This window comes from Acipenser ruthenus, chromosome 10 (assembly GCF_902713425.1).
Source record: "Acipenser ruthenus chromosome 10, fAciRut3.2 maternal haplotype, whole genome shotgun sequence".
Taxonomy (NCBI): Eukaryota; Metazoa; Chordata; class Actinopteri; order Acipenseriformes; family Acipenseridae; genus Acipenser; species Acipenser ruthenus.
Window position 1 is genome coordinate 3,862,676 of NC_081198.1, and position 13,241 is coordinate 3,875,916.

Here is a 13,241-nt window from a genome sequence, read left to right on the forward strand (position 1 = left end):
GGATCATGTTGACAGTACAGTTGTTTGTTTGCATTTCCCAAATGTTGCTTTATTGATGCAAAACACCCTGTAAGCAAAACAAGGATTTTTGGTTTGTTTGCTACAGTTCATCTGTCCACCGTTTGTTTTAAAAACAAAAAAGCATGGACACTTCTTTTTTTTTTTTACCTATGTTTTGAGTTGATTTTTAATTCTGTCAGTGAGAGGATTTTTCTCGCCCTACTCACCTCCTGTATATACAGCTGAACAGTTTGTTTGTTTGTTTGTTTTCCCTAAAGAATACTGGGGATTACAGGAATTAAAACAGTCTACTGGCTGTCTTCAGGCTTAACAGTCTCTAAGGATTATTGGTAAACACTTTCTTTTTTAACTTGACAGTGTAAGAGAATTACAGCTCCCCCCCAAAATAGATAAAAGAACATTACTGTGAACAGATAGAGGATGTTCACAGATTCCAATTCTAACTGAGGTTTACCCAAGCAACAACACACCAGTAAATAGAACATCATGTCGTTTCCTTTTAAGTATATTATTTGGTTCCAGTGCCAGCTGGATATTTTACAAAAGATCAAATCTTCAGGTCATCCTGGTTGACTTTAGCTTCATTGCGCCAAGATCAGCTGGAAGGGTCAACTTTGCCCACCTTTTTTAAAAAAAAAAACTCTTTCAATACCCGTATAGAGGTCTAGAAAAACAACTCTCATATCTATGTTAATTTGTATTCATTTTTATTTTAGTTATCCTACGGCAGTCTTTTGTGAAGTTAGATTATTTTACAGTACCAGGGGATGCACCTGAGTTGCATCAATCACTTATTTTTTTAGGTAGTACCGTAGTCCCGGGAAAACCAAGTCGATTGTGTAAAGTTTAATGGATGGTGTTTTGTAGCTGCTAGAGTCACCTAGTAAAAAGTGAACCATGGTGCATTTGCACAGTTACTGACGGCTTTGACAATGACCAACTGCATTTTTGCCATGTTGTCTCATCAGGTTTTCACACTGTTGATGACAGTGGCTGTCTACCGTTGTGCAACATGCAATTACAGTTTCACGCGCCCTTTCTTATATCTAAAAAATGAATAACGAAACTAAACAAACCTTTGTCATCGTGTGTAGCTTTCTGTTTTTAAATTACTTTTGGGTCTTGCTTATTTATTTTTTTAAATTCTAGAAAATCACGTTCACCCGGGCACTTCCTAAGTTGCGCCTTCTTTATGGTTTCCATGGTATCAGACACAGCATCCTGCGGTGCGCGACTTCTCCCCGCCCCGTGACGTTATATTACCGTGGAAACGCGTAGGCAGCGTTGGGTGGCAATGTGCGTGCTGTGCAATATGGAAAAGAAGATGGAGGAAAACGTCAGAGACCCCGATACTGGTGTGTAAATAATAATGGCATTTCATTGTAGTGATTTTTGCAAGGAGAAGTAAAATATAGAGAAGCACGCAATGGCATTCCTGTTGTCTGCATGCTTGAGCTAATGGCAGTGCAATAAACACTCGTTTGTATACAAACACACGCAGGGATAAGGGAACACATACATAGTTTCTGCTGAGACCATTTCAAGACTACACTGTTTCACCGTTTTGTCCAAGATAAAGTAATTTATCTGAGCAGGTGTTTGACTTCAACGTTTTAAACGCAGTATGACCTTTTCATATATCTGTGGTATTGTAGGCGTCTACATACTATCCCGAGAACAATCCGTACCGTTTTTAGTTTTCCAGTATTGTCATAACATTCTAAACCTATTTTATTTTCTAAAACATCAATAAAAAGCAATAATGCAGACACAAACAAGCAAGGTAAGCACCACACCCATGAGCTTCTTTTGTGGGCGATGCGAAGCATTGCACGTACAGTACCTGTCCTATATCTCCCGTTCAAACAAATTTGGACCCAGACATAGTTGGTATGTGTTATGCATATTTCAAACTTCATGCACGGTTGACAGTTATTTGGTTAAATTAATAAATTGCATGTTTTCATGTATTGTTTGTGACACCTTATAAAGATCAAAGAGGTATATTTTCAAAGTGTTCACTCCAGTAAGACATTTTTCTCTATTTATATTTTAAATGACAACAAAAAAACAAACAGATACATTAACTGAAACAAAGCAAATACTGATTTTTTCTCTTAAAGGATATAGTCCAGGCTTTACTGCTACCATACCAACCTTTTCACATGCCTCATTGTTTTACTGATGGTCTTTTTGTTTGCAATACTTAATTTTCCCTTGGATGAAGGCTATTTTTCACTACAGGCTAATTTCCTGTGTTGATAGGGAAAAATGTTTTTCAATCAAATAATGAGACTCCCATTTCTTAAAATAACTTCTGACACATATAGCAACTCTGTCCAGAACTGATGATGTGACATCAATGGCTGTTATGCATCATGTAATTACTACAGTACGTCTTGCAACTCTATATGGGTTTACAATGAAACTGCTACATTTAAATAGGTTCTAGGGGAATATTGAGGGACATGTTTGGGTGAAAAATAATCTGTCAAAATGCCAGGGATACACAGATTTACGAGTATGCAAGGAGTTTCAGTTCTGCTTCTGTCTTTCTCATTGTGACTGAAACTGACTTTCAACAAAGGGGTGCAGCCATTCCAGAATACATGTCAGGGATACCATCTAATGCTTGGGCTACAAATGGCATGCATTACTAGTTTATTTTTTGGCCCAGGATATATGTAAAAGAAAAGATCATCCAAATAGGCTCAATCTTTGGTTGAAGAGACCCTCTTGGTTGATTCTGTATAGCAGGAATGGCAAATGTAGTGCATAGATTGAGACTCTTGCATTACATGGCTTAAGTGCAGCACTTCTCTAGTGAATGATATTAAGTACTGTGCTGTTACAAAGTAAGTGGGATTCAGGGAATACTTTCCTGGACTTCACAGTGGACAGGAGCAGCACTCACCTTATACATTAAGACACCTGCCCAGAGAGACAGACAGTGAGAGGTGAGGGCTTTCTCTAGTGTTATGTTTGCCATTCGTCCATAAACAAGTCCTGTAACAACTGTAAGTCCCGGTTATCAGTGGCAAAAATTAATGATTTATTCAGGATTGAGGACTGTGTCTCCTCCCTACTTCTAGACCAACATATCACATCTTTAATATGTCTAATGCTGTCCTTCTTTTATTCACAATACTGTGCTACCTTGTTATTTCAAAATACAGTAATTTCCAAATTTGGTAAATTTACAATTCCGACATTTATTATTATTTTCCATTCTTACAAACTGCAGTATTCCTACAAATATGTTATTTTTAAACCATTGCTTTTCTAAAAGCTGCATTTTTGATGGCAGGTGGTTTAACAAATGAGCAATAGTGTTATGCTGCTGTTATTTCTGTCTAATTTTGAATTGAGATTTTCCATTTACTAACCTTTTTCCATTTACTAACCTACAGTTTAAGAGGGGATATCAATACAGTTGAACGCCCCTAGTGGTCATTTAAAACCACCTCACTGAAATTCAGAAGCAGTCTCGGTGTTGAAACATAAGCCCGGTAAAAAATAAAGATCTAAGCAGAAGCAGCACTAGAGAATTATGCAAAACACAAATAACTGGATATTAAACAGGTATGAAATAAAAAATTGCAATCACAGTCCCCCTGAAATGTCTTTTTTTTTCTTCCCAGGGAGTGAGGCTGGAGGTGAGGACTCTTTAGTGGGCAATGTGAGCAAGCTGCAGGTCACCCCACCTGGCTACACCAGCCTGCCCAGAAAGGGACACCTCGTCTTTGATGCCTGCTTTGAGAGCGGTGAGTCACAGACTGTATGGAAGGAATTATTCACAGGCCCCTTTGGGAAGTAGGGTCGTTCTGTTTTAACCACTGATTTTGCACACTCACAGAAGAGCAACATCGATGCATGATCAGAGTGTTGTTATTTTGTTTAATAAGTGACTTATTTTGCATAGATACTCACAACTTAACCTTTAAACAACCATACTTTCTCATTTGGCAATGCATTCTTATATCAACAAAATACACCTTGTTGGTTAAATATGGCAAACAGGTCATTGTAGTGTATTGAAGGTATGTTCTGGACAGTAGCACTCACCGTTGTATTTTGTATTTTGCTTTCATCCTTTTTCATGGATAAAAGTAACACATTTGTTTTTTCAGAACTGAGTGTTTGGACTAAAGTGGGTATAAAGCGGGGGGAGGGAAGGAATATGTATATAGGGGTTGGGCTATATGGATAAGAGTTCAAACACAGCCCTAATAGAAATTGTGAAATGTCCCTAACCTCTTTTGCCTCTAGACTGTGAATCAAAGGTGGGGGACATAAAAAGTCTCTGTACACTGTTTCTCCAATATATGTACAGTATATTATAATATACTGTAGAACAGATGGGAGTGGGTGGTATAGCCAATTTGCCTGTGTTATGATTTGAAACACACAGTGCTCTATATATTAACCATGGAATGCTCATAATCTCTTAACATTTGACTTCACTACCATGAGTTCACTACAGTATGTTTTAAAGTGTTTTAGACATTCACAGTTTTTTTTTTTTTTCAGGCAGCCTTTTTTATGACAACCCAAAACATGCCAATATGCATCACAGAATGGTTGTTGACTTGTTTATATATTCTTCACTCATTGCAAATTACGTCGAAAAATGTGTGTTATTGTGTATATATATACTGGAAATTATGATTCTACAGACAGCTGACTAATCATTCCAAATTCTGTATTCTGCAACCGGAATCTAATTTGAAATTTCATTTGCTTCTCTGCCTCTTCTAGAATCATTGGTGTTTTAAATTATAGATAAAGCACTAAAGCTCAGAAATGTCTATGACAGAGGAAATGTATGTCTGAAGAATATTTAGAGTTTTTTTCTTATTTGAAAGTTTGTAACATATCTGTTTTAGAAGATGTTATGGTGTACAGTATGTGTGGTTCTGCAGCGTCATCATAATACTGTACTAGAAGATTCTCTTGCATAGGAAATACCGCTTTGTTACATCATTGTATACATGTGGTTTTGTTTATCACAGTGTATGAAATGTAGTAGTTAGTTACTTAATATGTCTGGCAATACCTTCTTCTCATACTGAGTTGATCTTTCAGAGCCATAGGTAAGTCATTTATTTTTTAAAAAGCTTAATCATCAAGCATTTGTAAAACTACACTGAGAAAGACCAGAGAAATTGGCAAAACATTTCTTCAAGCATGTTTCACTTAGATTTACAAATGCTTGATGACTGAGTGTTTTATAAGTGAATGACTTGCATAACATTTTTATAATTTGTTGTGTGCCCTCTGCGCTTGTGTTACCATTTAGCGTGTTCCTTTGTGGCATGTTCAAGTGAAACATTCAGTTATGAATAAAGTGAAGACCTCAATCAAGAAGACATGCAAAATATACTGCTCTAAAGCTCAATATTATTCCAACAATGAAGGAATTTGAAAATAGCTTGTCTTGGCTAATAGTAAAGCTTTTAATGGGTAATTATCTGCCATTAAGGAACTAAAGTGCATGATGTGAGTGACTGATCAGATAGCTTGACAATCTCTGGGTAGAAAACTGCAATTAAAGTTGAGTTAACATTTAGACAAGTGATCTGTAAACTGCTTTTCATTTTCTTTTCATATCTGTAATGAAAATGAAGCCAATGCAGCCCCTCTATTATTGTACATGTCAGCTTGCTGTAGTTCTACCAGGTTTGGTGCTACATACATGAGCATTCTCCCTTTGTACAGTACAGCGACACACACTATGGATAGTATAAAACCTGGTGCAGTCTCATGACACAGCACCTGTACAGGCATGAACAGGGAACCCAGTATAATAGGTACCGGTACATAAAACCAGTCTTCAGTACTGTCATTGAAATCTGAGATCCTGAAGGAAACAATGTAATGAAACGAGTAGTTTAGGACAGCAATATTGAGTTTATGTAACCTGTTAGAACCTTGCCGTTATGCTTCTGGTTTTCCCTTTTTGTGTTTTTCTTCAGTATACAGTTCCTGAAAAATACTGGTACAAAAGAAGGTATGTTTTTATTTATAATACCTTTTTCGTATTTGAATAAACAGAAAGAGCTGTGCTGTGGCTCGATGCAGCAGTGAGCTCCCAGTGCTGTGCTTTGACAGTTTGTGAATCTGCAGATCAGAGCTGAAAGAGTCTGTTTAACACAGCAGACTGGAACAGGTACACACGGTAGCACTGTAAAAGAATACACACTGACAGCTAGGTATTATAATGCATGGAGTGGGCTGTGTAATGCTAGTGGGGTCTATGGAAACTACCAGAGCACCTACACAAAAGAGCATTATAATAGCATTAATACCCACAACAACAAGGTAGCTGGTAGATTATTGATCTTCTCTTTTTGTTAAGCTCTCTTCTGATGTGGCTGTGGTCAACAAACAATGTGTTAAGCCCACTGCTTTGTGTATAATACTAAATTACTGAACCTCTGTAAATATTACAGGTATACCTCCAGAAAAATAATACTTTATTTTATGAAAACTAAACAGAGAATGTAGAGTTGTTAAAAAGGAACATTGCCAGCACAAAGTTATTTTGAACATCAAGATCATGCCTTCTACTCTGCAGTACTTTGGAATTTAGCTTATTTTGTTTGAAGACGATATTAACAGTGAATATACTCTTTCTGTGAAGAATATCATTACAGCATGCATTCGACATGGTCTGTGTATGTGGTAATATGTCAAGCACTTCCATACCAATGAGAACAATGAGGTGACAATAAAAAGAGAGTAATATACCAGTATTGAAAAGCATAGCCTATATGGAATGCATTTAAATATATGCTTAATAGATCTATACTTCAGTTTAAAAACACAATTATTGCCTCACATTTGGACACTTATAATTGGCTTACTTTTAAGTTACTGCATTATTTATCCCCCATGTACCATACTGATTCCTTGGCCACTTCTTTCAAACATACGTGGACTGTATTATAACAGGTCACAATTGTATTTCTCTCTTCTTTCCCTGCTATTATTGTTTAGCATGTTTTAAATACCATTGTTTTTATAGTACTGTATAACACAAACCTATTTACATGCATATTATATGTAGGAACCTCAAATGCACGTGCATCAGGTTGCATTTAACAATTAAACATCTTAAAACAGTTTTTGCCCTGGTATTGTGGAGCTTAATATTTTTTAAAACATTTACTAAATGATTTGTGGGCAGACTATTACTAAAATTCCATATCACACTGGACTTACAAGTGATGTGATTAACAAACTATTCAATCGTTCACTCTGATTAATCAATTATAGAAAGAATGTAAATATTAAAACCCCCATAGTTCTGATATTTGTTCTGAAATTTGCCGTCAATCGTGCAGTCATTTCCTGTTCCTTGCGTTTTTGGGAGACTGAAGAATGGTCCTAACATGCTCTTTTAATGGTGTGATCTGTATTGCTGAAGCCGTGTTGTCCGTACAGAAACAGAATTTCCATCTCCACTGGCTTTTTATTACAGCCTATCATCACCAGTTCTGTCTTGGCTCCACCTAGGTACACACTGAAGGAGGGCTCTGGGATTGGCTATCCAGAAAGACGTCAAAAGGACTGCTGCATTATATAGCTAGGGCCTGGCTCCTATCTCAGTAACAATGTGCTATGCAGTGGCTGAGTTCAGTTTGAGGCTTTTTCCAAGAATCTATATATATATATATATATATATATAGATTGCTTTTTCCAAGTTTCCCCCTCTTTTGCCAGATGACATGCTCTGTAGACCTCAGACACTGATTAATGGGCGTTGCATGCACAAACTGAGATCAGCTAACATGACATTACCACGATGTCTCCAAGTCTGGAAATTCTTCTGAATGATTTATGGAATTGATATTAATCTCTTTCCAGTAAATGCATTTCCAAAGTTGGAAATGAAGGGAAATTGATGTTACTGCACTAATGTCAAATTAATGTCCTGTTGCTGTTTTAGCAAAGCAACAGCAGCTAAATGTTTTAACCACTTACGGGCTGCAGTGGTGCTTATGAAACCACTGGGCAAGATTGCATTTTACATGCTCACTCCTACTTATGCCCTTACTTTACAATACTGTACTATGTACAGTTGCAACATTTGTATGATAGTGAAGGTAACGGGTTTGAGTAGCTTACAGGAGTAGCCAGAGTGCTTTGCTTTGCACTAGGCTGTAGTTTGCTAGGTAATGGGTGGACAGCGATAGATTGCGCACACACAGTAGATGCATGTTCATTTTACAGGGAATTACTGAAGGTATTAAAAAGTGTTGGATTTTTAAGACCCTGGATTGCGACAGTGAATTAGTCATCCTCTTTTATATGAAGGAGGCAGAAACTAGCCCATCTCATGATGCAAATCTCAGAGCCAAGTTTCAAAAAGAGAGCTTTTCGGTGAGAACAGCTGAGATAGCAGCAGTGAAGAGCATTTGAATTAGGGAGGAGTGCTGCTGTTGTTCTTGTTTTTCGCTTTGCCATCCCTCCCAGTGTAAACATTTGCATATAGAGAGTTTATTAAACACAGGATCTGATAATAAAGCTGACAGTTCAGTTGGAATACAATTGCAGAATCAAGTCTGCCAGTGTTTGAGTAAACTAATGGAGGGGTGGCCACATTTATATATGTGTCGACATCTCTGCATTTTTTTCCTGTGTTTGCTTTGTTTGTTTATCTACCAATATAAAAGCAAAACGAAAAAAAATTGAAACAGTTTATTAAAGTGAATAGAGCTTTAAACATGTATTCCAGTAAATCTTAATTAATATGCATTGTCATTACTTCATAGATTATCATTTTTTTTCTCTAATAAAAGATAAAGGTTATGGTAAATGTGTTTTTGGTTTTTAGTATTAATTAACTAAATTGCTAAATCGCTCCTTAAAGTAATTTTAGCTCGTACAATAGTTCTGTGCATTTTCTCCGCTGTGCACGTCCATTCATTATATATGTGCAATTTTGAAAGAAAACTGTGTATTAATAAACATGTATTATAATTTTTAAATATATTTGGAACTACTCTAGGTTAAAGAAATATTTGTTTGCAAGCCATGCTTTAAGACTGGCTTGCACGTCCTGTATCATTTCACCTGAAGGGTGAAATTGTCCTCACCCCTTTTTTCCTGTCATTAACAACCGGCTGCTTCCCCAATTGACTGACCTGCTTTCAGCCACATACTACTGAGGTGAAATGACCTAGGAAGCGTAAGTGTAACAGATTTCCGATGTTAAGGCATGGGCACTCAGAACTTTTCTCAACCTAATGTAGTACCAGATACCATGCTTTAAAAAAGTACAAGTTACCTATAACATGTGTCTCTTTCAAAACTACACTTTTAAGAACTGTAGCAAATGGAAGTGCAAAACCGGTTTCTGAATTAACTATTTTGTCAGCTTCAACCACTTTAATAGCTTTGAAAAAATACCATCAAATAAATCAAATACGCTTTTACCACAATGTTCGCATCTTATGCAGGAAAATGTGAGATGACAATACTGTAGTTCTGTAAGATTAGATACAGTACAGTACTACATATCAAGTGTATAGCATTCTCTGAGCCAGATTGCCACTTTATGCTGCTACTGTGGAAAAAAAAAACTTTGAAAATTGGATAGGAACTTTTAACCTGTACTTGTGGCCTGTACTGGTTCAGGGGTCAGTATACTGACCTACATTGAATGTTAAGCAAGTTTTACTTTAAAAGTTTGCAAATGTCTGGACATGGAGTTACAAGATGTTGCAAAGTTTCCAGAGGTCATGAGAAGCATTGATTTTCTAAAGACAGTTGGCAGTGTTGTAGGCCAGGGTCACTTTGCCCAGCGATGCAGCAATAATACTGTCTTAAAAACACATCACTTGTTCAAATATCTGTTACAAAAACACCTTTTACAGCTAAAGTAATGTAAGATGGATTTACACACAACACACACTAGCAAAACAGTGAGCGACCTCTTTGACTATTTTCTGGGTCTACAAAACATTGGTGTTAAACTACACTGTTGTATGTCTTTGTATCCTTGCACTATACTAAAAAATTGAATATTTCTTGCTGAAATAGTGGTAATTTTCCTGCATAGAAGGAATGTTATTAAGCAATTAATTTATTTTGTACTGTATACTGCATTGTGGTATCTGATGTCAATACTGGTGCTGTCACCGTGTTTGTCATTTTGATGACACCTGTCACCTTTTTCATAAATATGTGAACAGGACAACATTCCAAAACGTAAATGTTGATGTCTTGTATGTAGCGTAATATATTTGAATATGTTTATTGAAACGGTGCTATGGTTGTGTTTGCTGTTTACTTAAGGTATAAAACCTAATTTGCATTTAAATTAAATCACAATTCATTTTCAGCTCTATGCAAATTATAGGGTCACTCGCTCATTCATATTGCAACTTACATATTTTGTGTTCTATAAAAAAAAAAGTATTATTAGCTAACTATATTATTACCTTCAATATTTGAATTTTGATAATGCAGTTTGTTAATCTCTATTGTGAATATTTCCTCCAGGCATCATTAAAAACCGAGCTTATAGTTCTGCAGTCTTAATGGTAATGTCGAAAAGTATATACATTTACTTAGCGTTGACTATGCAAATAATTTTTTATAACCATCACAGGTAGGCTATACTCTGATAATGATATGACCTGCATTTGTTATGCTGGAATGAGAATTGCATAATTTCCCATTGGCTTAATGCATACAGTATGTAAATGCAATGGCACTGGGATATTATTATTTTTTTATTCGAACACAGTCAGTTCTCCTAGTTTCATTAAAATCCAGAGTACGAGATGTGAACGCAAGTTAATGCAATTACAACTGTTCCCATTGTTACCTTTCCCCTTTTGCTCAGTCCAAAAATATGAAATTCTAATATGTGGTATATATTATGAATAACAATAGCAGAATTGTGCTGTGTGCTACATTGCTGTAATATTGTCTCAGTAAGGCCATATGCTGTTCTTGCTGCTTGAATCACCTGCTATATGTAGCACATCCTTTTGTATAAATAAACTGTCCTTGACATGGCTGATTTAATTTGTTTTGTATTCTGTAATATGTCTCTGTTGTAATAGGCAAGACAACAGACTTTAATAGTTGCTTGTTTGGCAGCTGTTTCCATTTTCCAATACTGCACAGAAATTTCACAAGGCACAGTAAAAACTGATGACACTCTGGGCCATTCTGGAGAACAGATTTTGTTTGACTATCAAAGTCTGATATGCAGTCTTGCCCATCCTTACCGAAACTCTAGCTATATATTGCAGAATACCAGAGATGACATTTGCATTACAAATTACAAATTAATCATTTTTTTTTATTTTTTATTATTATATTGCTCTTGATAAACATAATCTCCCTTGATAAACATACTCTAGATTCTAGACTATTATAATGTCCAGTAACTGTAGTATTGTATTTCTGGTAACAGAACCTCCTGTTTTTTGACCAGAGGGTTTTATATTCAAAATATTTGAAAACTATTAAAAAAAAAATGCCTCTTGTCAGTTCTGAGAAATGATTTATCTTGTCTAAACAACACTGTTTAGCTGACGAAGCCTAAATGTGTTTGTGCGTGTATGTTTATTTATTTTGTGTTTGCTATGCAGATAGGTTTTCTGCTCCCGCAGTGCTGCATTCTGTAGGATGCCATTTCCCTTCACACTCCATCGATCGCGCTGCGATTCTACCTCTCTGCTTTACTTCTCAGCTCCAAATCTCCACTTTCATGCAGCACTGGCGAGCGTGCTCGTTTCTGCATTGCTAGGCTCGGGGAAGTTGGAGACAAGCACTGACTATCAAATAAAACAATACAGTTAATTTGTTTGTTTTTCCTAGAAATTCATGTTGTGAGCTAGCAAACGGCTCAGTTTACTCAAAAAGAAAATAGTGTTATCTGCTTTATGGGTCATATTAATTAAGGTTTTACACAGCTGTTGCAGTGGAGCGATGGGAGCTGTCCTCAGCACTCCTCTCTATCTTCATGACTTGTCCTTGGTGCTGAAGTTGCTCCCATGCCTGAAAAAGCAAATGGCTTTTTTTATTTTTTTGTGGGATGGAGAATATAGAGATAAATCTTGGCTGTCAAGGAAGAATGTCCTTGGCTTTATTTTTATTCCACATATTATTATTATTGCATTTCTCATCTTTGACCCTCTCTTTTGCTCTTTTTATTTCTTATTTTTTATACTCCTCCTTGCTCTCTTCTCCTTGTGGCTTGTTCTATATTTTCCCCTTCTGTCCATTTTCTCCAATTCTTTTTACCTCAGTCCTGGGTGCTTTTTCTCCCATTAAACCTATTAACCTCCTCCCTTTACTTTTTTCCTCCGTTCCACTCCCTCTCTCCATTTCTCTCCTATTTCCTTCCCCCTCCCTCCACTTGTCCCCAGCTGGATCTGTTTCATGTGATTAATGTCCTTGGGTGTTTGGGCTGTTGATCAGAAGTCCCTCTCATTCATTCTGAAAGGGAGACGGGTCTGTAATTACAGAAACTCCACAGTTTCACTCCTTAGGCCCTGTGTTGCTGCCCCGTGTTGTTGCTCTTCTTTTGAGTGATAAAAAGGTGCTGTAAGTGAAAATGACTGCAACAAGCCTTGGAAGCACTAAAGTGGTGCACACACACAGTGCCAATGATGGAGTAATTCATTTCGAAGCACTACTGACGCTGTAAACACACTTTCAAACCAGACTTATCATTTTTCATCTTCAGCAACAATGCAAGAAAGGAAACTGAGCAAGGATCTGGAACTGTTTACCAGTCTGGGTTTTAAAAACTTGTATTTCTTTATGTAAATGGGAAGTGCCAGGTTAAAGTCCACTGTGGTGTCAGATAACATTTTCTTATTGTTTTGTTAGCCTGACTTCTTAAAAAGGTGCAGCATTTCCCTAGGTGTTATATGTAGACACTATAAGAGAGCTGTACATGCAGTTACTACACTGCAGGTAAATACATTAAATGACTACAAACACATTACAAACAATAGAGTTCACAGAAATACATTTGAAGTAATTAGTATCATTAGAATTGGGATAGCTCTCGGATGGTGTTTTACCTCTACACTAGTGCCTGTGTGAAGCCTGCTGTTGGGAGAACCTTATCAATGCCTGGCAGCCTTAACAGGATCTTAAGTCCTGCTGCTGGGGCTTGAACTTGCGGAAATGATAAAGACTTGCAAGCCAAAGTGGCTTCTAGTGCTATTTTGAATAAAATATTTAAT

At 36.7% G+C, this 13,241-nt stretch overlaps 1 protein-coding gene across 1 annotated transcript in view; it reads left to right on the forward strand.

The window, feature by feature from the left end:
• Nucleotides 1-1,280: 1,280 nt before the first annotated feature.
• Nucleotides 1,281-13,241, forward strand: part of LOC117962822 (cytosolic carboxypeptidase 6-like) — a 28,970-nt gene continuing 17,009 nt past the window's right edge. Inside the window, exons 1-2 of the mRNA XM_034924159.2 lie at nt 1,281-1,376; nt 3,663-3,785. Coding sequence (XP_034780050.2) covers nt 1,316-1,376; nt 3,663-3,785 — 184 coding nt within the window. The 5' untranslated portion in view covers nt 1,281-1,315. The remainder of the gene's footprint in view (nt 1,377-3,662; nt 3,786-13,241) is intronic.